Source organism: Cottoperca gobio, chromosome 6 (assembly GCF_900634415.1).
Source record: "Cottoperca gobio chromosome 6, fCotGob3.1, whole genome shotgun sequence".
NCBI classification, from domain to species: Eukaryota; Metazoa; Chordata; class Actinopteri; order Perciformes; family Bovichtidae; genus Cottoperca; species Cottoperca gobio.
Genome location: NC_041360.1, coordinates 21,380,758 through 21,408,558, shown reverse-complemented (window position 1 = coordinate 21,408,558; position 27,801 = coordinate 21,380,758). Strand labels below are relative to the sequence as shown.

The window sequence follows — 27,801 nt, the reverse complement described above, 5'->3', positions numbered from 1 at the left end:
TAAGTCAAGATAAAAAAGACTTACAGAAATGTTTTTGTGCAGAAATGTTTTATTTCCCTTTACATCCCTTTACTGCTGGTGTCTTGAGTAATAACGCAAGAGAAAAGAAGTTGGACGGTGGGTGAAGGGAGGAGAAAGAGACAGAGAAAGTGAGGGAAAGAGAGTTAGAGATAATGATAGAGAGTATTTGGCTCATCCTGGGTAAAAAAAAATAAATGAATAACCGTGATAATAGGTCTTCAAAGGGCACTGGCCAAAAGTTTAAAGAACACAGTGTCCACTCTGTCCTCTGTTTGCCCCCCGGGAATCAGGAGGTGGTACGTGTGTGTGTGTGTGTGTGTGTGTGTGGTTTTGTGAGTGTGTGTGTGTGTGCAGCTTTTGTGTAAACTCTGCGTATTTATATTCACAGTGTGCTGGCAAGAGACAGATGATGCAAGCTCTTTGTAGAGTTTCCAAACAGCAGCCATCATTTTCTCTACCTGTTGTAAGCCCTGGATTTATTGCATCACTTAGCAGCCTTAATAGCCTAATGAGCCACAAAAAAAGTCAATTTACCAGCAAGTGTCAGCACGTACAGTCTGTGATTCTGTCCACAATAGTTCAAAAAACAGTGTCTCCTGTCCATTCCCATGGCAATAATGTTCAAGATGCACACATGTCGCTGACTGTAAAGGGCTTTGGATGAATGCATTACAAGCTGGCAGGTGTTGTGTGACAGTATTTGCAATAACTGAAAGTCTTTCTTAATATCTTTGGGCTGAGGTGTAAGATGGCGGGTACAATCCCTCCCAGCCAAGATCTTCTGTCTCCACCATGTGGCTACAGGAGGGTACTGCAGTGCAGCTATAACAGCTGTCACTCTTTGGTTCAGTCTCTCTAAAGAATATATATATACTGTATATATTTTTAATTTAATGATAAGAAATAAAGGTTGGTTACATAAGAAAACTATCAAAAAAAAAATACATTCCCAATATAGTAGTTATAACACTTCCATCAACAGATACAAACGCCATCGTGCATGTTTATGAAGACACCCATTGTCTAATCACACAGGTGTTTTTAATGAGTCTGTCTGAGTAGACCTCGTGTTAGGGAGTGTACACACTGTACTCGTTTGACATCTGTCTGACCCTATTCATTTACTGCACCTGTTAAAGTGCACCTGTGTGGCTGTGCGGGGGCCTTTAGGACAAGACAGTAACTGATACAACAGTCAGAGCAACTTCTATAACTGATGCAACCTTAGATGTGCAATCCATGCAAGTGAATTAGGAAGATGCTTCTGGACTTAAGTCAGTTTGTATGGAAGCTGTGAAAGTATATCAGCATCATAGTGAGAATACTCACCATCCAGAAGAGGGTTCCGGTGGCGAAATCTGCATATTGCTCTATAGTGGACAGGACACTGAAGATTAGACACACCAAGACCATGACGAAGCTGTAGGGGGGACAGAAAACACTTTGTTAGAGTCAGTTAGCACCACATGTTCCAGTAATTACATTTTAAAAGAGGGAGAAACATTATTAATAAATATAGTTTTATTGTTTTGAATCTGATCATTTAAGTATTTATCTAATTACTTTGAATCCACCCTCAATCTAACAATCTCTTTATTTGTCCTAAAACAGCAATTGGTTGCACAGCCCAGCAGTGAAACAGAGACATATATAAATGAACACTATTTAAAATGAATAAAAATATAGAATATTTAGAATTAAGATCCTGATTGAGGTATAGGGGCATGCATAACTCTTTTATTATAGTTTAGTTGAGAGAAGGAAGCGGGCGTGAAAGAGTATTTATATGTTCTAATATACATTTACAGGTGAGTTATAACATTTTGGTCTGGAAAGGTTATAACTCACCTGTAAATGTGTAAACTTAATTTAAATAGTTCCTTTTATTTCTGTATTCTCTTGGCTGCTGTTACTGTTTTATACTTTACTTATAACTTTATTTACTGTTTTGCAAGCCTGCAAAATGTTATTGCAAATATACATATTACACATATATATATATTTGTATATATATATATATATATATATATATATATATATTATATATATATATATATATATATCTATATATATATATATATATATATATATAGCTATATAGAGTATATATAGATATCTATATATATATATATATATCTATAGATATATATATATATATGATATATAATATATAGATCTATATATATATAGATAGATATAGGTGGATATATGTATATAGATATAGTATATATTACAAATAGACATATATATACCAATATGATCTATATTATATATATATATATATTTGATTTTATATATATAATATATATATATATATATGATTATGTATATTGATATATATACACATATATATATATATATATATATAATATAATATATATATATATATATATATATATATATATATATATATATATATATATATATATATATATTGTATGTGTACAAATACACAGTGTGCAAATACAGCCTTGTGAGTTTTAACATCCACGACCAGCACACCTAAGTTGAAGGTGGAGGAAGGAGCTGTGGATAGAGTGAAGTCGGAGAGGAATGTAGGGAGCAACTAACAGTTATTTTCATTATCAATTCATCTGATGATTATTTCTCAACTAATTGTGAGAAACATAATTAAATGAGCTCGTTTCGTCTGAGCAACAGTCCAAATATATTCAGTTTTCTATCATAGAGGTGAAGAACAGGAGCACATTACATTGGAGAAGCAAACAATAGTTGAAGATCAATAATCTAATTTATCAATTAATTAATTGTGTCAGTTTAGAATGAAAATAAAGAATGTAGGAGAGGAGAAATGGAGGAAGAGGAAATAAAGAATGAAAGAAACACAAATATCTCTCTGATCATGGGCCAGATCTTTCTCTAATTTTTAAAAATATTTAAAACAACAACATAATTAAACTGCCTTTTATGAGCATTAGATTATGTGATCGTTATTTTAATTACATTATTTCAGTTGCAGTGCCTCAAAATGATTATTTTATTAAATTGATCATTGGACTCTTTAAGATTAATTTCTGATCAAAAAGCATTTCTTTTTTTATTTAAGAATAACTTTCTTTTGACAGTTTGATACAGTCAATTCAAGAATCTTTAATTAAATTAAGTCTTTTAATTAGTTTTTCCAATTTAGTAAAAAAAAAAGAAGAGTTTTCTTCGTAACCCAGTGCACTGTTCATTTACTCTTCCATTCAAACATTTTAAAGAGGCTCATGAAGGGCTTTGCTTGGCCTAGCCTGACCCGACGGGATTAAGAGGCGAGTCCGTTGTGTGCATTTTCACCATCCCATTAATAATCCTTAGAACACATCTTTTAAGTGCTTTTAAATGAGATACTACAGTATGCGAGTGTTTCTATGCACCACCACCATCATCATCCTCATCCTCATCCTCATCATCATCATCATCATCATCATCATCATCATCATGATAAAGCTCACTTTAAAAACACACAGCGACGGGTGCATTATGATGCTGTGTACTACAAACTGGATTACATGCCATATGTTGGAAGGGTTATATAAGTGTCTGTTTGTTATCAGTATTCATGTAGCATAGAGAAGTATGCAGAAACCTATATACTCCCACGCAAAACAAAGAGTTGCAGATGCTGCATTAAACGAGGCACCCATCCAGTAGACATGTTTTCTTCATGATTGATTTTCCTTTTTTTTAATTGAGTAGGCCCAAAAGAAAAAGCATATTACTAAATCAGATGTGAACCACACCTGTATGTTTGACACCAATATGACCCAGTTTGTTTGTTTGAAAGAGGTAAAAGTTGTGTTTCACTTTAAAACAAGACATAGTGGTCTCTCGGGTGGTAGAATGAGCGTAAGACAAAGTGGGGTGATGGAGTTTAAGACTCCTATAGGAGGATTCTGCTTACAGACTATGACATATTGGCCAGATGGGACGGTGAGGATTACTGCTCACCACTAAACCCACACACCCACACACCCACACCCACACCCACACACACACACACACAAGCACCGCCTCTTGGATTCCGTTTAAAACACAAATGCAAGCAAAATGCAAAACGCATCGAAGCGTAATATTCTGAGTGTATTCCTGGACCTTTAGGAAAGCCAGTCAACAACAAGAGTGTGGGCTGAGGTGACATCATCTCCTCCGATTTAGTGTCACGTACATCCCATTTTGAATGAGGGGACCAAGGTGAGGTACAGAGACTCAACCCAGGCTTATAACGAGCATGCTACATTGGTTTGGTCTTCTCTTTGCTTGTTGGGACGCTGGAGTGGCACCTGGGATGGCCAGTGAGATGTCATGGCCCGGACACGCCTTTGGTGTCCTCGACATACGGGACTGAAAGATTTGAGGTGTGCATGACAACTAAGAACTATATACATAGAGCCAATCCAGCCCTCTGTAGGGTGTACATCTCACTCAAGACACGAGGTTGTCAAATAGGAACAGGACAGGTCACGCAAATGAGAAATGAGCCAGCTGTATTAAAGCAGTCATAACCACAAGGTTGAGTTAGAAAGCAAGACCAGGACCAGCTCTCAATATCTATTACTTTGCTTATCTTCATGCCAACATCACTTGGTGCTGAAACTGCCTCACAAACCTGACCTCGCTTGTTCAACAGGCAGGACCTTCTCCACCAAATCAATAGCAAAACAATTTGTAGTGACGGGTATACATTGAAAACAGCTGGCTCCTTAAAAGCCTCAGGTATGAAACTAAATTCCCCATGAAATCCAAAGATGTACCTTAAATACCGTTTATACTAGATACTCTGAGCAGATATGACGTACGGACATGCACGTCAAGTCACAAAAGGTGAATGTATTTTGGTATAATAATGTCGCCCAATGTACTGATCCGATGTGAGCAGCGTCCGACTCATGGGAATAACAATTGTCTGTTATACGTTGTTGCCAGACAGTGGCATTACCGACCTTTTGTGAGTGACGAGACCAGAGAGGGCACGTTAAGTAAACACAAAATCCTTTTCCCTTTTGTTGAAATGAGATCGTCTTATTAGGATAAGCATAAATATGATGTCATAGTCATGTAGGCCATTGACAAGGTCATGTAATCTGTGTGTTTTCCTGCAACACACGGGACTATGCCATTTGTCCTGTTATGGAAGGATAACAGTGCTCCACATACTGAACCAGCAGAGGGATACATGTCGAAATCCTTTACAAAAACAAAACAATCAATTTCCCTGACATTTCTCAGGTGTATCATAACTCTGCTGTTGGTTGTTCACGCTGTAACCCTGTACAGAAACAAATCCACGCTTACACTCCTGTCCCAATGAATAATACACAGAACACTACAGGGCACTAGGTCATAATACATTATAGGTGACAATTAAAAGGAAAGTTGTATCGTAGGTTGGACTGTAAACTGTAGTACTCACTGATTGTACATGAACATCATGTGCTTTAGGTAACAGACCACAACATTATGCGCTGTTCTAATAAAGTTAGGAAGTTGGAGCATAATCATGCAAACCAAATCTCTTCTTATAAAAGATTTTTAACAATGTCTTATTTTTTGTCTGAATCCATTCAGTGTTTGCGCCCCCCCCCCCTTAAATTCTAACTCACTTTTCACATGGACAGGTGCTCTTTTATTAAATAAACTAAACGCTTATGTTATTGATCTAATTTATGTGCACGTTTCAGTGTGTACTGTCGCGCATTCACATTCTCTCCTCCGCTCTGTTTTGCGAAGGGGCGGGGCTTCGCACCTGACGCACACACCTACAGTCAGAGCGGAGGAGAGGAAAGCAGTAAACCTAGGGGAAACACTGGCATTTATATGCATAAAGAACTTTTTTCTTTCCACTGCTTGTGCCGTTATGTCCCAGCCCTCACCTGTTCTATGTCCAAAACAATAACATTATCACAAATAAATACTGTAATGTTTGAAGGCTGTGCATTCAGTCAGACTGTGTACAAATAGTAGCTCGTAGCAGTTTCCTTAAGCTTTCCCGCATTGAAACCGTGGGGAGGTGTTTGCTGCAGACAGGACTGGGTCACTCACAACCTTTAGCCAACCATATTTAGCCGGGCCAAAAGCCCTGGGATCTGATTAAAACAAAACAGCTGTGGCTTTAGCAAGTATTATTGACTGCATATCCGTCCAGCTTCCCTAAAATAAATACAGCGTAGAGCCACACCAAAACCTCTTGTCAATCAACTGTGAAACTAAGGCAATATAAGCTTAGGAAACATCAACTAAATAGAGACAGCAGGGACAATATGATCTCAAAATAGTGGGTGACAGGAACGGGACACGTGCACACTTGCAGATTAGTGCACGTGCGTTGATAGAGCATGCAAACACACACAGTTAGTCAACCAACAGCACCACTACCGTGCTACACTTCTAGCGTTTGGGCAAACATTGGCATGTTGTGTTTTGCTGTATGTTAGAATACAGATCGTGCTATGGTCAAAAGGTTGGCTAAGCATTCATAAATCCAATCCAAATGTTAAATGATGTCTTAACCTTAACCTCTCTTAATCTCTTTCAACTCAGCAGTGAATATCAGGTTGCGCCATCATAAATCTACTGAACTGTCTCATATATAATACCGTTATCTCATTTCTCCTAGAGAGCCATGGTCAGCTCAGGTGTCCAGCCATCGGTGTGTCTTGATCCACAACAAACTGCAAATGAAACCCAAAACTGCTGGTACTATCAGCCTGCTAGAATCTAGTGAATCCAGTAAGTAGTGTCATATTCTTACTTTCGCCTTAAGCCCCTTTATTATAGGTGTATGTTAGAAGGCAAGTCGATAGGGTTGAGTGGAAACCTTCCCAATAACCACTTCCCAACTCTTTTTCCCTGCACTTATACACTCAATACTGCCTCCAAAGCTCTTTAAAACCAGACTCTTTGAGGCCTATCTCTACTACCTCCACCACCAAACAGTGGAGATCCAACATCACCAAGCACATGTTCAAAACAACCAGGCCTCACATTGCCATTAACATGCTAATTCAAATTAGGACTCAGGAAACGTAGTTACGTATGCTACCAAGCATTTTGCTAGCGTAAATCTCTGAAAAACCAATATCCCCACAACACAAAGGGTAACACAATGTTCTTATTCAGGACACACACACATTGCAATTTGCTAGCAAAAGTGTTTTAACAATCCGATTTTAGTTTTCAGTGCTAGCCTAACATGCGAGCTATCTCTCCAACATCTTAGGTCATATTAACTCCACCTTAAAGATCCTACATCTACTTACCTTTACTCAGCCGGAGCCATTTACTGGCACTATGTGTAGTGTCTGCCATGTTTGTTTTTTTACTCTCCGTTTAAAGCTCTGCCCTCAAGACCAAGAAGCCAAAGCTCGATCCAGTTCCCCAGCTAGCCCCTGAGTGTTTGATCGGAATTTTATCGAAATAGCAGTATGGACTCGTGCAATATCCAAATCACAGCAGGTGCGATATTTGCTTAGGTAGAAATGTGTGTCAAAACAGCATTCTGAATGAAGTATTGTCCTGGTCTACAAATCATATTCTTTAGAATTAAGGGGGGAAATCGTTGTTTGGTAAAGAACCTCGCAAAAAAAATCACACAATGATCATTTTATTATATATATTTTTTAATGATAATGTAAATAATGATGCACAAATGATCATATCATGATCAAATCATATTGCAATGGCAATACGAGTGAAAAATAATCACAATTCTATAATCTTTCCAAAATCGTTCAGCGCTGAGTGAGGAATATTCCTGGGTTGTGTACATCCATAATCTAAGTACTACTGTGTTGAAATGTAATACCATTTTAATCATGATAGAAAAACATTATTTTTGTTGGCATTCCCGACAACAGTCCGCTGGAATAAATCTAATCTGTTCTACTCGACTGTCTGTGTGTCAAGGTTGTACGGAAAGTTCATAATAAAAAACTATTTTAATTTTACGATAAGATGGTCCTCTAACGTCAACTACCAGTAAGCACCGGGTCAAATCCAAGTATAACCTTTGTACACACTTGTCTGCGAACCCGTGACCTCGTGATAAATCTGTTTCCATGCGAGTTGGCAGACTTAACTCCCATAATGTTTACTTATTTGTTTTGGGGCTAAACACCTCTACATTCTGAGACTGCTTCCTGAACATGGCATGGAGAACAAAACAGACTTGTGACTAAAAACAAGCGCATACGTCAAGCCAAGAGCACATAAATTGCCCTGACCATCACTAATAGCGATCATGGTCAGAGACGGAGCAGCCCTCCACAACCCGCTTTACTGACCCCCCTCCCTTTACCATCCCATCCACGGAGGAGCTTAGGATGGATTACACCACATCAACCACCAGTCACAAACTGAGATATTCCATCCTGGCTTAGCTATCATCTTGTCCAACAAATACTTGGTTAAAAATAAAGATGTAAATCTCCTGACAGGTTGCAGGGCAAAATGAATTAAAAGAGAAATAGTTAAGAGGGGTATTACACTTCACATCCAGTAACTGCACTAACTGTAAATCAGATTCTGCATCAGCAACACACAAGGCCAGAGGCTAATACGCTCAGTTCAGTTGTACATTTTACACACCATGGTGAGTATTTAAGATACTGCTACAAGGGGACAAAACAGAGTACTATGTTTAAATATATGTACCAACAGCAAAACAGCACTGAGACAGAGAACCCTGAACCTACTGGCTTCAGGGTCGAGTGTGGATCAAAGTTACAAAATGATAAGCAGGCGGTTCATTTGAAAGGTTAGAGGAGGAAAATGATATATTATATATATATATATAAACATGTGTGCCCACAACGGATGTGTTCCCGTGAATCACAGCGTTACTAAGTTGTTTACATTTAGACTTTTTGGCAGGTTGATGCATTAAAGCTGAGACAAACACCTATATATCAAGACGGTAAGACCTGTGTAAAATACTATAATATGCATTGTTTACATGTTTCAATGCATTTTAAAAGGTGAAATGAACAAATAAGATGTCCCTGGTATCCTTTCAGTTGAAATATATTTCCCGGCGTACATAACTTGCTACTGAGAAAAGGATTTACATACAGTTCACTTTATTCAGTCTGTAATCTCTTGTAAGCAGATATCCAACAAGAGGTTCCCTGTCTGCCCTTTCCACATATCTCTCTATCGCCATTTCAATAATCTGTCCAGATATAAAAACAGAACCAAGTATTGCAGACAACATCTGGCCCGCTGCATTTCCACGAGGATAAACAGGTGCAAATCTTCCTCCGCTGCAAACTGGTCGTGGTGTGATACATTAGAAATGACCTCCAGGAGATAATGATTTTAAATACAACCTTAAAAACATTTGTCTCTAATGAATGTACGTGTTTACTTCTGAGCCGCTGTAAAACACCAAGATGTGTGGTTGTAATCTGCTTTCAATCTGAGTGAGAAGGGCATTTAGGAATCACGGGGACATACGTGTAGATGTTCGCTCCCTTTGGTTACGTAAAAGACTCAAAAGGGAGTGGCCCAAGCGTGAAGAGGATCATTGCCTCAGGTCGTCTGAATGCTGTTGCATAAGACACTTTTTGGCCACTCTTATCATATAATGTCCCGAGTCCAAGGGATTTCTACTCGCTGTGACTCACTCTGTCGTCATAAGCGTGGCATGTGCGTGTTTACTTGTGTTGTTGTCGGTCTCGTCGAGGAGTTGGACAAGGATGACATTTGATGTCTTGTATGTACATTTTGATAAATTGCGTTTATATTAATAATTCATTGTTTTTCCAACGTCAAGAGGAAAGAGTCAATAAAGTCTGTAACTTTAACTACTTAAAGTAAATCATTTATTATTTAACTAACTGTATGCTATGAATTATTCATTATCTAGAGAACAAGTTAACAAAAATCAAATGAGTATTGCACAGATATTAACTCAATCGTACACATCCAATGCACATATATTGTGAAAGCTTTCATTTGTGTCAAACGTCTCCCCGCAGGTCTTTGTGTTGTCCCATGATGCTACCTGTTGATTGGACAGATGTTCTGAAACAGCCAGATGGAGCGTTGATGAGCGCATGTTCGGTTAAATAAGCCTTTATGAGCTAATATGTTTGAGTATTCAATGTATTCTGCAATTCATCCACATTTGCACATCTGTGTGTGTGCGTGTGTGTTTCGGTAGATGCATGCAATCATGTGCTACTTTATGTTCATGTGTGCTGAGCTGCTGGATAAAAGCAGGGATGAATTGAGCAGCCACCTGTACGTGTGTGCGTGTGTGCGTGTGTGTGTGTGTGTGTGAGTTTCATCCTAATGTAGAGTCTGCATATTAGAGCGCACCTATTAGGGCTGCCATGAGTGCTGGATACAGCCTTTTATGGGTCCCTTCTTCCCTGCCGATCTCTGAAGAGGCCAGGAGAATAGATTGCCACCAGCGATAGCCATCAACAAGTAAGAGTTACTTAAAAGAGTGTCAGAGGGGGATCAGTCAGAAGGGTTTAATATTAAATGAAGCCCAGGCTCAGGTTCTCTCTCCTGTGTGAGAGCCCCAATTACTGCTGGGATGGTTCATCAGCAATGCATGGGGCACACAAAACACACATACAGGACAATGGAGGATCTCCGCAGTTTTTCCATTCATCTTGGACTGACAAAGGTAATATCTTAATGAGACTAATTCTACTTCTGAGGAGGTCATTTGATGGCAACTGAGCTAAAGCACTGTCGAGGGGCATACAGTATATCTCAAAAGTGAGTACACCCTTTAGATTTTTGCAAATATTCTGTTATATCCTTTCAGGGGATAACATTATCCTACTGAAACTTTGATATAACTTAAAGTAGTCAGTGTGCTGCTTGAATAACAGTATAGATTTATTGTCCTTTGAAAATTACTCAGTACACAGCTGTTAATGTCTAAACAGCTGGCAACAAAAGTGAGTACACCCCATAGTGAACATGTCTAAATTGTGCCCAAAGTGTCAATATTTTGTGTGACCACCATTGTTATCTAGCACTGCTTTAACCCTCCTGGGCATGGAATTCACCAGAGCTGCACAGGTTGCTTCTGGAATCTTCTTCCACTCCTCCACGACGACATCACCGAGCGCACGGATGTTGGACACCTTGCACTCCTCCACCTTCCTCTTGAGGATGCCCCACATGTGCTCAATTAGGTTTAGGTCTGGAGACATACTTGGCCAGTCCATCACCTTAACCTTCAGCTTCTTCAGCAAGGCCGTTGTCATCTTGGAGGTGTGTTTAGGGTCATTATCATGTTGGAAAACTGCCCTACGGCCCAGTTTCCGAAGAGAGGGGATCATGCTCTGCTGCAGGATGTCACAGTATATATTGGAATTCATGTGTCCCTCAATGAAATGCAGCTCCCCAGTGCCGGCAGCACTCATGCAGCCCCAGACCATGATGCTGCCACCACCATGCTTGACTGTAGGCAAAACACATTTGTCTTGGTACTCCTCACCAGGGTGCCGCCACACACGCCGGACACCATCTGACCCAAACAGGTTTATTTTGGTCTCATCAGACCACAGGACATGGTTCCAGTAACTCATGTTCTTGGATTCATTGTCTTCAGCAAACTGTTTGCGGGCTTTCTTATGCATCGGTTTCAGAAGGGGCTTCTGTCTGGGGCGACGGCCATACAAACCGATTTGATGCAGTGTGCGGCGTATGGTCTGGGCACTGACAGGCTGACATCCCACTTCTGCAACCTCTGCAGCAATGCTGGAAGCACTCGCACGTCTATTTTTGGAAACCAACCTCTGGATATGACGCTGAGCACGTGGACTCAACTTCTTTGGTCGACCCTGGCGAGGCATGTTCCGAGTGGAACCTGTCCTGGAAAACCGCTGTATGATCTTAGCCACTGTGCTGCAACTCATTTTCATGGTGTTGGCAATCTTCTTATAGCCAAGGCCATCTTTGTGAAGCGCAATAATCCTTTTTTTCAGCCGCTCAGAGAGTTCCTTGCCATGAGGTGCCATGTTGTCCAGCATTCAGAGAGAATTGTGCCCAAAACACCAAATTTAACAGCCCTGCTTATCATTTACACCTGAATCCTTGTAACACTAACGAGTCACATGACACCAGGGCGGGAAAACAACATCATTGGGCACAATTAGAACATGTTCACTATGGGGTGTACTCACTTTTGTTGCCAGCTGTTTAGACATTAACAGCTGTGTACTGAGTAATTTTCAAAGGACAATAAATCTATACTGTTATTCAAGCAGCACACTGACTACTTTAAGTTATATCAAAGTTTCAGTAGGATAATGTTATCCCCTGAAAGGATATAACAGAATATTTGCAAAAATCTAAAGGGTGTACTCACTTTTGAGATATACTGTACATGTGTTTAGATGATGGATGATTTGGGAGGAACAGGACCTTTCAGATGGTGCAGACATTGAGATTTGGGGCCTCAATGGATATCAAAGTCAAACTCTAGCAAAAGGTCACACGTGTGTAAGCCTTATATCATTATAGAATAAAAAGCAACTACTGTGGACAAAAACACATGGAAACCTACCACTCAGGTGTACAGTAGTGGCTACTGTGATGTCAGAATGGTCTTTATAAAGTGTGTTGTTGTTGTTTTTCCTTAGAGTTTGTATATAAAAAGGATTTTACGTCACATTAAAGTACGAACTTAACTAAAGTCGTTTGACCAAATAAGTCTTTTGGTCCTTAGAACACTTTGCTGTGGTCTACTTTGACACAATATATTAGAATATCAGCCAATTCATGACCAGTTCAAGATGCATGTGTAGCTATAGCAGCAGCAGCGACTAAAGATCAGGACATCCTTCACATATTTTTGGCCATGAAATAGCTTTTCATTTCATTTCAAGGTAAGCTAACTGCTACAGTGCACTTAAGGCCACACCGAGAACAGTTCATCCCCCATTAATTACAATGTATCTTACCGTCATTATAATATTCATCGTAAACACCTCACCTGTTGAATTTTGGAAGATTATTGTGACCAAATTAAATGTGATTACGGAAGATATTTGAATGAAAAACATATTTTTATATTTTCTTTTGCTTTTACTTAAACATTAAGCACTTGCATGAATACATGTGTAGTATATAGTTTATTTAAATGTTGACCATGTATTATTATAGTATTATCACTACGTATTTACACAACATCTTAAATGTATTTTCCAGGATATTTGAATTAAATTAAATATTGGGTCAAAATTAGAAGGTGATTTAAACATATTCCACAATCCAAAGTCTGCAGCATGGTCTTTTCCAGTCATTACACGATGCTATAAAACGCTCCAACTTTATCACAGTCCAAGCTTATTAACGACCGCAAAGGAGAGGAAATTGTTCCTAAGTGGCAGTGAATAATATGAATCATGTAAGCAGCGTTTTAACTGCAGGTCACTGTGCTCCCCTGGCAGGTCAGGGTAGCAGCATCATTAAGGAAGCGACATGTTTCATGCATGAGGTTACTGATTTGTTGACTGTAAGAAAGAGCAGAATAGACTAAATGTGTGGTTGACCAGATCACACTGACCTGTTTCCGTTGGGCTATCTTACAACACCCGCAGTCAGGCAGCAGGTCACCAACGCTTCTCCTTTTGTTACTGGGAAGCTGAACCTGATACTGGAAGGAGCAGCACTGAACGTAATTAACGAGAGAGACTGGAGCTAATAAAGAGACCATAAACTTGACTGTTTACTGAATCTTTAACCGCTTTTAGAACTAAAATCAAAGTTTTTAAATGTTGAGTAATGATTATGATTGTTAGGTTGATTTAGTTTTTAATTAAGTGCTAAACCCTTTGTGTTGCCTTGTGTGCAGAGAGATAGTTCTCCTTATACTGTGTATTTACCTTATGATCCTAACACATGCTTGTTAAACTTTATGGTCATCTGTAAGTAAGTCTACTCATTCAGCACTGCTGCCAAACTGACCCGCAGTCTGACATCAGTATACACAAAACCAGACCGGTACTCACACGAGGAAGTGGTAGAGGAAGCATTTCATGCCAGCAGGTCTCTCTAGGAAGTTGTAAACATCCCCCTGCATGCTAGTTTTGGTGTACGGGTTCTGGAAGTCCTTTTGATGATGACGCAGCCAGCTCGAACGAGGGAGAGGTGGAGGGACAACAATGAAAGAGGGCTGGCTGGCTGCGCTCTGCAGCGCTGGGTCAGTTGTGTCTGCTGGCGGAAAGAAGGGAATGGTCGATCCATAGTTCTCAGCTGTGGGGTCCAGTTCAAGTGAAACAGGAGAGTAGTGCACTCTGTCAGGAGCAGGAGCCAGGAGCGCAGAGCTAGTAGTCGTCGTGCCGCCGGAGGCTGCATCCACCTCCTGGTCCAGGCTGAGGCTAAGGCTCGGGCTGGCATATCCATTGGGTCTGCAACTTATGAAGGAGCTCCCCATCCTGCTGCCATAGTCGCGTTGCACATGGCACGTCATGTGGAAGGAGTGTGCACGTCTTTCCCCCATGGTCCAGTTCAGAGAGGGCCAAGGAGGACTTAAATGTCCTGGAAAGTCCAGGAGGTTATGAGCAAGATTCAGAAGGGATGAGTCCGGCAGGATAAAACACCTAGCTAGGCCTGGCTAGCTACCCGCTGCAGACAAGAGCTCTCTGTGCTGCACTGCATCTGTGTCCATACCTGCAGAGGAACAAGGGACATGAGTTATGGAGATAAAAGGACGGCCTTGCCCTCGATAGCAAGGGCTTTGTTAATTCAGCATCGGTCATAAAAATACAAGACGTGGACTAAAGCTTATTGTGCCGAACTCTGTATTTACACATACAGAAACCGTTTTTTGGTTTTTTTTGGAGTCAGAAAATATTCTGACTCCAAACGATCAATAGATTAGAATGTGGTTAATACTAAAGGTGGTTCCCTTCAGCATGTTACTTTTGAAATGTCACCATACGTGGATCAGAGACCTGTTTGTGCTTATAGGGCACTGATGCAGATTACAGCTTTTCATTGTGTAACAGTCCCAGTTCTTGCTCTATGTTATAGGCTTTCTGCAGAATGTATAGCATCATTGTTACTCCATGTTTGTGAATGTGAAAAGACATGGAAAAGTGATTTGTCATTAAGAATTCATAGTGACATTTCTATGAACTTTTGCAAATGGTTATACAGCAAGGCTATTACACTGCGACTTATGACCTGTGGAAATAATACACGACTAACAGGCACGTAATATCCCCACAACAGAATTATACAAGAGTTAATGTGGCAGCACAGGTCAGCACACAAATTCACTTCCGCTGACTCTTTCTGAGGATTTACTACTGTAAAACCAGTTGCTTTGTGCTTGAAACCTGTATAGTTTCCCATTTGGGAAGGTAAAACAAATGCACAACTCTATGCTAACGTTTAGAGATATTAATCCACGGTCATGTTTACCAGCCAACAACAAATGAGCACTACAGCTACAATGTCACCTTCCCTATTAGCAACATGCAATTCTATTAGCAAAACATCAACACAACGTGCAAGCGGAGGAAGATGAGAGTGACGAAAACTGTGGATTGTTTGCAGCCACGTAAATGATTGTTTGACAGCTCAACTTTTTCTCTGTTTTCTTCATTACAGTCAGAGTCAGATCAAGGTTAACGTCAAGCACATTATTTTAAGGATGCACACTAATTTAGTTGAATAATCACTCAAAACATGTTGATATTATGACAAAACCTCCATTAAATGCCTTTGAAAACAGGTGTAATGAAGTAAACTACATGTGCACGTTCATTTTTTAGCCATAATTAAGTTCCCTAATAAAAATATATACTAACAATCACAGGAGAAGTTTACTGTGAATTGTGCATCAGTAACTCATCCTAATTAATTATTGTGTGTAATATTAATTCCTTGTGTCTGGAAAAGAGCCTGTAACCAAACACCTTGTCAACTTGACAAAAAACACTTTCCATTAAGTCAAAGCGAATTCTACACCAGGATGAACAATGAATTAGTTTATGAAAAGGTAAGTATCTTCTCTGGAAAGACACCGAAGCGTGACAGATAACCGGATGTTGCCTAAAAGGATCGGAAAAAGTGTCATGGGACAAGAGAGGTAGGCTGATTGGAGGCAGCCACCCCCGTCCATAGCTGTCCTCAACCATGGATGAATTGATGACAGGAGCCACATGCGCTGCTGTCTCCCTGTAGATAAGGTTTCTACCTTTAAACCCAGTCATGACACACTCAATGAACGGTCAGACACGCTAACTGAACCGACCCTGACATGGGACCTCTATGTCTGAAATGACAGCATGTGGGTTAAAATAAATTAGGAACCACCTTAATTTCCCTCTTTTTTTTTGTCTGCATAACTAACCTCCTGTAAGCAGACAAATAAATAACAAGTTGGTGTCTGTTTAGTGATGTCAAGCAAATGTTAAATCAATATTAGCATCAATTAATGCTAAACAGTTCGTAGCAGAGCACTTCCTGAATTAGGGTAAAGAGCAAAACGATGTCAAGCTAATGTGTCAAATCTTACCTTAAACTCCAGAAACACACCTCAAGTTGTATTCGGTGGTAAATAATATGAAATTATTTCAGAAGCCAGGCAACAAGTTCGGCTTTTCTTTTTTTCCCTCTTAATAAATCCAATCATAAAACAGCAAAAATAAAATAAAATAGAACTTATCTTTCAGCGATAAAATCAATATGTAACATGGAAAATAGAGTGAAAAGCACAAGTGTTGCATCGGCTGCTGCCTGCAGGACTTGTCCCTTTGAAGTACATCGCAGCTTGTGCCTGGACTAATGCTGCGTTCATGGTTAGGAGGAATTTTGTAATCGCAACATGAGTACAAGTGGTACCCTGTCAGTTTTCTATTACTACAAAGAAGGCAGCATGCAAAAATAAGTACAATATAGGTGAGGAAGTCAAATGTTTTACAGCGAAAATGTAATTTATATAATGTGATATAAAATGATGGGATTATTATTTGTGGTAGTTTTGTCACAGCTGGCAATATGGATCCTGAGAGCGTGAATTTGTGTCAGATTTTTCCTTATTTTATTAGGACTGCAACTAACAATTATTTGAATTCCAACTAATATATCATTTTTACTTAATTAAATAATAAATTCGTCTATAAAATGTCTTAAAAAAGTGAAAAATTCCCATCACAATTCACAAGTCTTCAAATTGCTTGTGCTGTCCATCCAACAGTACAAAGCCCAGTGATATTCAATTTACAATAATATAAAACAAAAACAAGCATCAAATCTTCATTTTGGACAAAACTTAAGCTTGTTAAATGACTGCAAGGTCATCACTTGTGGAGTAAACAGTATACATTATGGCACATTTTTATTTGCCATATTAATTGGTACAATATGTTGCTGATTATGTTACTTGTATGGCACTTTGGCATAGTTTGGATTACCAACCATACAACGTGGGCAACTGCCCAGATTTCCTGGGTGACCAAAAGCCCAACATTTAGTGATTGTTAGTTGCACACAGTTAAGTAAAAGTATAATTGCATAATTCGATCAATTTGATTAATGAAAATGCATTATATTTATTTGCAATACTAATATCAACCAAGATGGGTCCTGCATTATTATGTGTACTAAGGAGTGTAAACAGCACAGATTAGTTATATTCCCATCTGAAACTAGCTAGTTTTTGTACAACTTGATATTTGTAAGACTTGTTACCTCGGAAATATGATTTTACAGGTGTATTTGAACGCACCACATGCTTCAAAAAGAAGCAGCTGGCACATTTGCATGGTCACGCGCTTAGAGATAATGCACTAATGTAAATAGGAATAGGGATAGACTGTCCAAAATATGTTTCTATGCTTCTTTATTAAAGTATAAAAGGCCGGAAGTAGTCCCATCATACATCACGAGCTGTGCTTCCACATCCATGTTCACCTGTAAGAGGCGCTAAACACTCACTCCGAGCTAAACGTTTCGCAATTCTCCTGGTTTGTCCCTCACTGTATTCCGTAGTCATTCTAAAAAAACATGGCATCGCACACAAGTAAGGTAGTTCTGTTCGTAGGTCGAATAAATGTTTCTGGTCTTGGACTTCAGAAACCTGTGAGCAGAGTCACATACACGACCAGTTTCTTTGCAAATTCTTCTGGTGGAAAGAAAGGTGAGTTTCAGAGTCGCTGCTAAAATAGTTCACACTCATTCGTGCTGCACGCTAAGCTAGCTGCTTGGATGCAGGTAACTTACCAAGGCTAACCTTACCCCCTGTCCTTTGACAGTAATGTGCTTTAGCTGTCACAATGTCTAAACTTCTAAACTGGAAACCTCAGTAGTTATTTATATATACTATATATTAATTGCTTGCAATGAAAAAAAAATGACTTATCTTAATTGTTGCCTATTAGTTTGTTGACAAATCGACACATTCATGATGATAAATAAAAAGGAGGTCCAATGTATCTCATACTGTGGTACCTTGCACGTGCACCACACATGTATGGTATCTAAGAGTAAGTGCATTGTTGAAAATAAGCGTGATAAATGAATACAAAAATTGCACTTGAGAAATTAGATTTGTGCTGTGGTTAAAGTGTATTGTATCTGCAAGATAACAGTGTTGGCAGCATGCAATTAAATGCTGTTAGCAAATTCATGTTTGACACATTAAATACATTTGTGTGGCTAAACTTGAAATATTATACATTTTAGGCCGTTTTGATAAGGATGGTCAAGGATTCGTTAAAAGACCCAGGAGAGCTGTAAGTGTGCAGCTTTTCATACATATCATGGTTCTACAATGAACCGTCATACATGTTTTGTTGTTTCCTAATGGAAAAGCTTCCTTTTTGTCTTCTGTGTGTTTTGTATCAGCCAGCGCAGCCCAGGACAGAAAAGATGCCGGTGGATCAGGACTGGACTTCCGTTTTTCCAACAGCGACCACCTTCAGACCAAGCTCTGTCCCCCTGCCTCTGCGGATGGGCTACCCTATGAAGGGAGCCGTTCCTCTACCGAAGATGGGCAACTTGGAGCTGATCAAGGTCCACTTTTCTTCTTCTTTTTTAACCACATAACGGGTGGAAAATACTTTTCCCTAGCTGTACCAGCAAATAATATGAAAGCCTTTGTATTATGCTTCACTTTAAGTCCTTGTGTGACCCTATGGGTCAGATAACATGTCGGTTTGTATAATATCTGAAGTTATTCTAGTGATTATTATTCTAAATGTGTTCAGATAATAGCAATTCCAAAGCATATGAAGTAAATCGCCGTCACAGGTTTTACATCTCTGGCATTCTGGACGTCATCGTAATTGCATTTAAGATGTGATTCCCTTTTTTCTTTCTTTATCAATCCTCAAAGATAGAATAAGGTCAGACATAAGGATACATTTGTGCAGTTTTAGGAATTGGGCACGGAATTTAGTTGTAGGACTATTTGCACCTGAGATTAAAATCCTTAACACACTGAATTTGTCCACATACAGTTGAGCTGTATCTATATCTTAGCATGTACCTCGTAGTATCCATTATGACGAGCGGAGCTAATGGTAGCCGGTCAATGCTTTTGCAGTACTAATGGAGCACTTTTTTGCTCTGCCCCGTGGCTCTGTCTCTGTGCCCGGATTACTGAGCTGCTGTGTCCAGACACCAGCTGCTCCATCTGGACTTGAGCCACTTGCAGATCCACTACTTTCCCCCACCACAGCTGGAACTCTGCCGTGCAGCCTCACGATATTGATTTCATTATCTCGCTCTGCCACGGGGGACTAAACTGTTTGATGCTTCAATTGTTTTTTAACTCGTATATGTTGTGCTTTTGTCTACAAGCTAATAATGTGACTTTTATACTTGATATTATATCATAAGCTTTACTCAAAGTGCATTCTGAAGTCTAGCATCAAATCATTTTTGTCATGAAAATTGTTTGATGTGTAAATTTTGCTTTACACTCTATGACTGCAGGACTTTCATGTTTTTGTTGAATGAATAGTTGTGTATTTACACATCCACGTAATCTCTTTCTCCTAATCTCTTTCAGATACCAAACTTTCTGCATTTGACACCAGGAGCCATCAAGAAACATTGTGAAGCTCTGAAATGTAATTTATCCTTTTAAACTTTTTATATTTTAAAGACAAAAAGCAATTTCTTATTTGTTGGTGTTCTTTAGCTGCGAAGTCTAATTTACTATAATAAAATAGGCTCATTCAGTGTATGTAAAAATGTCTTTTTCTGCTCAGCGTTCTGTACAGAGTGGCCCTCTGTGTTGGATACGGATGCCAAATGTGACGAGCACTTCCCCATCAAAGTAGAAAGCACAGACTACGTGTCTGCCGGCCCGTCTGTGAGAAACCCTTCAGCTCGTATTGTTCATCTCAAAGTGAGTTTCCATTGTTTTCCCCTTTACAGTTTCTATAAGTAGGTTTGTGACCTCTGCTTTACCTGATGATCTTTGCTTTGACTGGGTTTCATGGATATATATATATAGAAAGTCATGTGTGGAGAAATCTGACATGTAAAACGAGATTAGAGATTTACGGGGATGCATAATCACCAGCTGACATCATTTCTCTGTGACTTATCCAGGGAGACGTTCTTTGTCCAGTGACCTCGAACCTAAGAAATGATGCCATCAAGTGTAAAAAGAGATTACGGCCCTATAGAATGATTGTACATCGTTTTATGCTGAAGCTCTGTTGTTGTCCTGTTAGTTTAAATTCCTTGGGGGGAAAAAAGTAACAAAACATTTCATCATTGACATATTTATTTGGACATGTTGATATTCCTCTTTAATCCTCACTACCACTAATCCAGCCCTGTGCAATCTTGCTCAAAGACCAGAACCATACGTAACAAACCACGAGCCATGACGAAGAAGTTTCTCTCTTAAGATCGAAGAATCTCGAGGTTAATAAATGTATTGAATAAAGTTAATCAATACAATTTGAAAATTGCTGTTTTTATTCCGTTTTCTTTTGTTCTTTGCTGTTTTATATTGTTTGTGTGGACAAAAATACTTTTCCGCTCTGCAAAACAGAGTTTGTTTTATTCTGCTGTAAAACACGTCGAATGAAATCCCTCCTTAAACTGAGGAATTAAAGCTGCCTTTGACAAATCTGTAATTTTCCAGGTGGAATTAGTTTTTGCCAATAATCACCAGCCATCTGCTCCACTGACACTCTGCCTTAGATTATATCAGCATGCTAGGAATTATTCAGACATTAATCCAAGTGGATTAGGCAGAAAAATAGATGAGGGGGCAAATCTCACAGTTTGATTTGAACAGAAACTCATTCATTCTTTTGGTATGTAGTAAAGTTACCTTTAGTTATTTAGATGGAAAGTAGTGGCATAGATCGGCACCAGTGTTTGTTTCAGACCGGACGTGTGGTTCCAGGATCAATTCAAGCACAGTGACTGTTAAATACATTTCTGTTGCATTGTACAAACTATATAAATCAGAGCTATGGGGCGGGGGGGAAAATGTAATCAAGGAATAATCTCTTTTTTCCGTCGATCCATTGTGCGAGGGACTTATAAAGGCTGTGATTTCAAACTTTAATCAACGCAGTCAAAGCTCCGTATAGGTTAAAAAAAAAAAAAGTTGTGGGGTTTTCAGTCTAAAGAGATCCAGACGGCACATACAGTACATAATGAAATCTCACCGTCGTCCGTCTATTCGTGGAGCTTCATGTGCAAAAACAAGTGCGTCAACTGCTTTTTCCTGTGGTAATCTAATTGTGTCGTTGACAGGTGAAACTGTCCCACTTTAATCTGGATGACCATGCACGCAAGAAAATGATCAAACTTGTTGGAGCGAGATACTGCAAAGACACTGATATCCTCAGCATGACAGCGGACAGGTGAACACTCCTTCCTTAGGGTCTAATATGCTTAATAATACAGTGAAGAAAGGCCCTGAATCACTTCCCCTTTGTCTTCTCCAGCTGCCCATTGAGACAGCAGAACTATGAATATGCCCTGTACCTGCTGACCGTCCTTTACCACGAGTCTTGGGTGAGTTGAAAATATATCTTTTGTTTTATCTTCTCTGCCATGTCCACTGAAGTCGAGATGCATAAACTGCAATAATCCAGATTTAAAGAGTTTGAAATGTGACAGAGGTAAAGAAGCCACAAGTTTATACAACAGACAAACAAAAGCATGTTATATAAACGGGTATCACAGTGCCTGCATTAACAGGACCCATACTTTATGTATTATGTGGTATAATTCTACTGTTAGCAAAGATATTACTTAAGCTCAACATATAAGTTCTATGAAATAGGTCAGGATAATGCACTGGGATAACAGTGGTAAAGTGAGCATAGAGGTTCTAATATCGTTTTAGATACTAAAATGTATTTATTAACAATTGCGCATAGTTTTTTGAGTTCAATGGCCAAGCCCCACATTAACGGTCTGGTGTCATTGGAATGGCACTAAAATAGTGTGCATTAAGATTTTGTAAAAAAAATAATGTATACTGTGTATATACAAGGAAATTAGCATTAACCATATATTTAAGGAATAAAATATTCTGCAAAATACAAAAATGAAATTCTGTTTTAAAGATTTGTATTCCTTCCTCTGTGTCTTTTGGTAACATTGACTTATGGCTAGCGACATGGCGCAGTACTTCACCAGGGGAGCTCTTGTCACATCGTGCTCTGCGATCTGAGAGACGGAACCCATTAGGGAGGTTTCAGACTTGAATGGGCAGAAGGATGGCAAACGGCAGCATTGTCCAGTTGACATTTCTCCACAGATTGGGGGGAAAACAAACCCCCCCCCCTATCAGGTGTTGACCCTGATACTCTTAATACCCATTAAACCAGCCGTGCCACATCAGAGAAGTCTGCCACCAGGTCATTAGCCCAGGCACTACTCGCATGAATTTGTCGCCAGCCACATAAAAGAAAACGACTCCCCTTATTGTGCAACTCTTGCCTCGAGGAGCTTTTCCCGTCACATTATGTTTAGAAAATCTCTCGGTTGGGGAAAGGTGTCCGAGCCAAGAAGCAGAACACTGTCCGCTGCCCTTTTGGACACACAATGGAAGGCACAGTGCTTGTCCAGCAGGCTTGTGAAAGCTGTGAGAGTGGCGTAGCGTTGAGGTTGTAATGCTAGCCCACAAAGAGACCAATTGTTAGCGGCCACCGAGGTGATTCTATCTCCCCACTCTGGGAGACGGACCTTCCCTGCTAATTCCAGTTTGTGCTAATCCAGCGCTGGGGCTGACTGCTCAAAGATGCCCGCCACACGGAGTGAAGTTTACCACTAGAGGCACTTCATCTGCGTATGTGCCTCCAACACCTGACTTAAAATATACATGTTATATGGACGGTACATGAACTCTCCTGGCAATGGATGCAAGGACAGACATTTTGCATTATTGAATATTGCATACAGTTTTAAACCCACAGCAGCATCATGACGAAGGATGGAACGTTGTTAACTTGTCAGTATTCAACTTTCCTTCTTGAAATCAAATGTAGGAAGGATAATATGTATTTGTTTTTAATCAAAAACAAATAAAGGCTAAAAAGATTCCTCCCATATCCTATCATATTAATCCCATATGCCCATATGGGATTAATATGAGTTGATCAGTTTGAGTGATTCACGCAGCCCCAGTCCGCAGCAGGACAGACTGAGCGAGAACGCACAGCGAGCAAGATGCCTGTATATTAATTAATTAATTCATATCAATTAAAAATGTGATTAATTAAAGTTGTAGTACCTTTATCCCATAAGACGTGTAGCCTTTTAAAGTGAACTGTTTAGTAGGCCTTCATTATTTCAAAGGAAGCGACTGATCTACTCCCAAGTATCCAGTGCTCCTCATTCACTAAGGCCTGGACTTGTTCCAGACGGGATGTTATGTGGATCAGAGAGACATATTTATTTTTATATATATATATATATATATATATATATATATATAGCGGTAATGATGGTCATTAACCTCAAACACCTGGAGAGCAGCAGAGCTGAGGCTCTGTCCCTGCCTTGTTTTAAGCTGCCGCACAATGGGCCGTGTTGTTCTCAAAGGAATATGATGACAGCTCGACGGGCAGTGCAGGGAACACTACATATGGAGAAATACTATCTCTGTGAGAGGAGCATCAAAGAAGGGGTGAGGGGTGACCAAGGACCCCCCATATTTTACATCTGTTGCCATTTCTTTCTAAAGGAAACTAACCCGTTCCACAATTAGCACTATGTACATAAATCAGTGTGATGTCATTGCTGTAACACACACACACACACACACACACACACACACGGTTCAAATCTAACGCTACAGAACAACCTGTTTTCAGTCAGGTAAAGGTAACACATGTGTTCTGTTTTTCTCATTGGTCAGAAAACGGAGGACTGGGAGGCCGAGAAGAGTTTGGCAGACATGGAGGAGTACAGCTGGGAGGACAGCCCGTCCCAAAAGAACATGTTGGATATTCTAGTACGCATGAAAGTGGCCGGGGAAGAAGAAGAAGGCGAGGAAGTGCGAGAGCAGCTGCTGGGAAAAAGCGAGGTGCAGGAGTACAAGGACTCAGTCATGAAGTTGAAGAATGAAGGAATGAACGAGCGCACCATGCTGCAGTACAAAGAGGCTGTCGTCAAAGTGCTCAACCTGTAACGCAGCGTCGTGTGCAAATGTATTTACATGAAGATGGTGATCAAAAGCAGCAGGGACCAGAAAAACATTAAATACTTGTGGCCTCATCTATCCTTTTGGACTCCATCTATGCACCAGTAACACAAAGAAGAGATTACTGTTCCATTGTACAAGAGGACATTACATCTAATGTATTTATTTTCCAAAATACTGTCATATTAGGTGTATCATGCTGTCTTTAATACAAATACAAATAAAAGCCTCATCTAAGCTGTTAAGTGTTCTGTGATGATGAAAGCCCAACTCCTGCTCCCCTCCCACTCGTCACTGTCAGGTCGAGGACTTGCACCGCAGTGAAAGGATGCTTTGAGCCGCAGGTGGTTGGGAAGTACCGCGCCCTTCTTAAGGAGTTTTGGTCGGTGGTCCGTGCACTTCTAGGTCAGAAGAAACCCAATGCACTGAGGAGATGTGCTGGACCGAAGGAGGGTTAAACTCTGAACCACTAACGGGAAAAGTCGTCCATCATCGCACATTGTTGACGATCTGAACAACCATTGAATTGTAGCAGTCTTTTTTTTTTCTTTTCTTGGGAGGGCCCCTTAAGTCCCACTTAAGAGCAGCGTATACAACTGGCCAAAGTTCTTGTGGTTTGGCATCAACATCAATTTAAACTCGATGGAGTACATCAAATGTAGGGCAGCCAAATGGACATTCTCTTTCTTGAGGCAAATTGCTGCGGTCAAATGCATTGGCACGGTTTGGATCTGTCGAAAGTCATTGCGTCACAAGTGAAACCAAAAATCATAGCAACTACGTGTTTGGTAATCTCCTCTAAGCCTCTAAATACATCTGACTGTTCAGTTTAAATACACAGAATTGTAACTTCAATGCAACTGTAACTACATTTCCATCCCTATCTGCTTAAAATAAAACTTTGTTATTAAAATAATCCAGTATGCGAAAATTATTTTACAAAAATATAACGGTACATATTCCTCTTCATTCTTGATTCCTGCATTAAAAACATTCCTGTAAACAAAAGAGAAAATTCAGTTCCATCTTTTTTCCTCGTGGCCTTACTTTCAAGAGCTTTCCCTGACCAGCACATACTTTATCAGACGCATGGAGCCTGTTTTCCCTCTCCACGATGTCCGGTAGCGTCCCATCCTCTTCCTCTGACCCCTCCAGCTCACGACCAGCAGAATGGAGCAGCAGCAGCTCAGCAGCACCGTGATAAAGATGGCCACTGCAACCAGCAAGGTGGTGTGAGTGGCTACTTGCCACCCGGGTCCCAAACCCCCAAAGGTGTCCTCTCCGCTGACGCCCTCCTGGCCTTCACTGCCCGCAGTGTGGTTCCTCCCCAGGCTGCCCTTGGTTACATTGGGGTATTGCTTACTGCTCTCTATGCTGGATGTGGAAGGTGGAGGGCTGGTGGCTAGTTGAGAGAAGGTGGTGGTGGTGTGATGATGGCTGGGCGATGTGGAGGGCTGTGCACTTGTGGTAGAAACGTTGGGAGTGGTCTTGGGATTGTAAAGGCTGAGGCGGGTTGCTGTGGTGGATGGAGGCGTAGTAAAGCTGGGTGCAAGAGAAGTGGTGGAGGTGTTTGGGGTGGTTGTTTGTGCATGGTTCTCTGAAGCTAGTGGAGTCTCAGGAGGGGAAGATGAGGCAGCTGCAGTTGTGGGAGCGGTCGCAGGCTGACTCGTGCTCGGCTGCGTAGTGGTACCGGTGGCAGGGCCGGAGGTGGTGAGCACTGTGCTCGCTGTGGTGGGGGGTTTAACTGTGGGTGCTGAAGTTAGAGGCAGTGCAGCAGGCGGAGGAGGATGAATGAACTGGCGTTTATCTGAGGGCAGCGGCTCTGAGGCGTTGCCTCGGCTGTAGTGGTGGGGCAACACGCGTACATTTGAGGTGAAATACTTTCCAAACACCAACAGGTCAGGATCCGCACCTAGGAAACGAAAAAGAGTCATGACTCTTTTAACTTTTTGCTGATGTATACGAAACATACTGGCTAAGAAATGTCTCTAACTTTGAATAATCAGTTGCTTTTCTAAACAACAGTCATTTTACTGTTGTTTTTTTAATTATTAGTAGTAGTCATAGGTCACGGGGATGGACGAAGTGATCCTTTACCTCTGAGTGTTGCACCTTTTGTATATTGGATTATTAGTACAGATGCTTTAGTCTGTAAATAACATTTAATTGTTGAAGTTCATCAAAGGAGAAATACGTATGTACGGAAATAAGTACTTTTGGGTAATTACAGTCGTAACAAATATGGACAAAATAACCTCTGAAATGCAGTAGGGTAGAAGTAGAACATTACAGAATGTGGCACTACTCAAAGTACAGGCACCTCAAAATAGTAAATGTAATGCTTACTTATATATAATTAAACGAGTTAACTAGTTGTACTCTAGTAATGCAGCATTATTTTGTCTTCTGTAGTGAAAATGTGTCACGTTTCTTGACAGTGTGAAAGGCGCTGGCTGCAGTCTATATGCATATGGGGAGAGCACAGAGAACATAAACTGTATATCAGATCAGTATGTACCCTTTACTTTACTTACCCTTTGTGATATTGTACAGAACAACGTTGCCTCTGTGGCTGAGAATGCAGCTCTCCAGAGTTGGACAGTGCATGTGGAAGCAGTTCACGTTTTCTTGAGTGGTATCATAGTGAAATATGGCCAGATTGCAGGAAACTGTAAGAGGAAAGACGATAAAGGCACAGTGTACCATTACAAAAGAACGAAAAGTCAAAGAATATCACTACATATGTCAATATGTGTGTGTGTGTCTTGATTAGGAAGCTGTACTCACAGTTTCTCGTGAGGCAACAGGTGCGGCTGCATTTGAGCGCGGTCTCCTCCTGGTAATACTTGAGAAGCTGCGCTCCTCTCCGCTGAGACTCCTCGATATTGATGAAAATCCCAGGAAAGCGTCGAATCCAGCAGTTCTTATAATAAGAGGTCGGTGAGCACCTCGACTCAGTGTGGCACACCAGACTCAAAACCGTCAGCAAACCCCATGTGACATTCATTGCGCGTAATGTAAATCAGACCATGTTAAATTACAATCTGGACAAAGCATCGACATTTCTGTGGAGCTGATTACTTGGAGTTGACAGGCACGAAGCCAGTGGTCTGGTTTTTACCGGTGCCAGTCCCTCTCCAGGTGTGTCACAGCTACGCACCTGGTGG

At 40.3% G+C, this 27,801-nt stretch overlaps 3 protein-coding genes across 3 annotated transcripts in view; 1 reads left to right on the top strand and 2 right to left on the bottom strand.

Annotated features, from left to right (window-relative positions):
* The window catches only part of kcnq1.2 (potassium voltage-gated channel, KQT-like subfamily, member 1.2), a 148,162-nt gene extending 131,391 nt beyond the window's left edge, over positions 1 to 16,771 (bottom strand). Inside the window, exons 1-3 of the mRNA XM_029434006.1 lie at positions 16,520 to 16,771; positions 14,004 to 14,664; positions 1,351 to 1,441 (exon numbers count right to left, since the gene is read on the bottom strand). Of these exons, the coding sequence (XP_029289866.1) occupies positions 1,351 to 1,441; positions 14,004 to 14,494 (582 nt within the window). The 5' untranslated portion in view covers positions 14,495 to 14,664; positions 16,520 to 16,771. The remainder of the gene's footprint in view (positions 1 to 1,350; positions 1,442 to 14,003; positions 14,665 to 16,519) is intronic.
* Positions 16,772 to 17,802: 1,031 nt separating this feature from the next.
* mrps35 (mitochondrial ribosomal protein S35) lies at positions 17,803 to 24,875 on the top strand. The gene is made up of 8 exons (XM_029434709.1): positions 17,803 to 18,142; positions 18,688 to 18,737; positions 18,850 to 19,017; positions 20,018 to 20,078; positions 20,220 to 20,359; positions 21,733 to 21,842; positions 21,927 to 21,996; positions 24,350 to 24,875. The coding sequence occupies exons 1-8, from the start codon at positions 18,010 to 18,012 to the stop codon at positions 24,620 to 24,622; spliced, it is 1,005 nt and encodes a 334-aa protein (XP_029290569.1). The 5' UTR covers positions 17,803 to 18,009; the 3' UTR covers positions 24,623 to 24,875.
* Positions 24,876 to 25,683: 808 nt separating this feature from the next.
* Positions 25,684 to 27,641, bottom strand: mansc4 (MANSC domain containing 4). The gene is made up of 3 exons (XM_029434717.1): positions 27,422 to 27,641; positions 27,169 to 27,303; positions 25,684 to 26,546 (listed from the first exon to the last, which is right to left on the bottom strand). Exons 1-3 carry the CDS (start codon positions 27,639 to 27,641, stop codon positions 25,684 to 25,686), a joined length of 1,218 nt encoding a protein of 405 aa, XP_029290577.1.
* Positions 27,642 to 27,801: the final 160 nt, after the last annotated feature.

Excerpts from the sequence above, each read along its gene's own strand:
- mrps35 (XM_029434709.1), top strand. The coding sequence starts at position 18,010 with ATGGCATCGCACACAAGTAAGGTAGTTCTGTTCGTAGGTCGAATAAAT. Across the intron at positions 18,738-18,849 it reads TTAAAAGACCCAGGAGAGCT|CCAGCGCAGCCCAGGACAGA; the intron begins GTAAGTGTGCAG and ends GTTTTGTATCAG. Across the intron at positions 21,997-24,349 it reads TCCTTTACCACGAGTCTTGG|AAAACGGAGGACTGGGAGGC; the intron begins GTGAGTTGAAAA and ends CTCATTGGTCAG.
- mansc4 (XM_029434717.1), bottom strand. The coding sequence starts at position 27,641 with ATGAATGTCACATGGGGTTTGCTGACGGTTTTGAGTCTGGTGTGCCAC. Across the intron at positions 27,304-27,421 it reads CTGTTGCCTCACGAGAAACT|TTTCCTGCAATCTGGCCATA; the intron begins GTGAGTACAGCT and ends TTCCTCTTACAG. Across the intron at positions 26,547-27,168 it reads TCTGTACAATATCACAAAGG|GTGCGGATCCTGACCTGTTG; the intron begins GTAAGTAAAGTA and ends TTCGTTTCCTAG.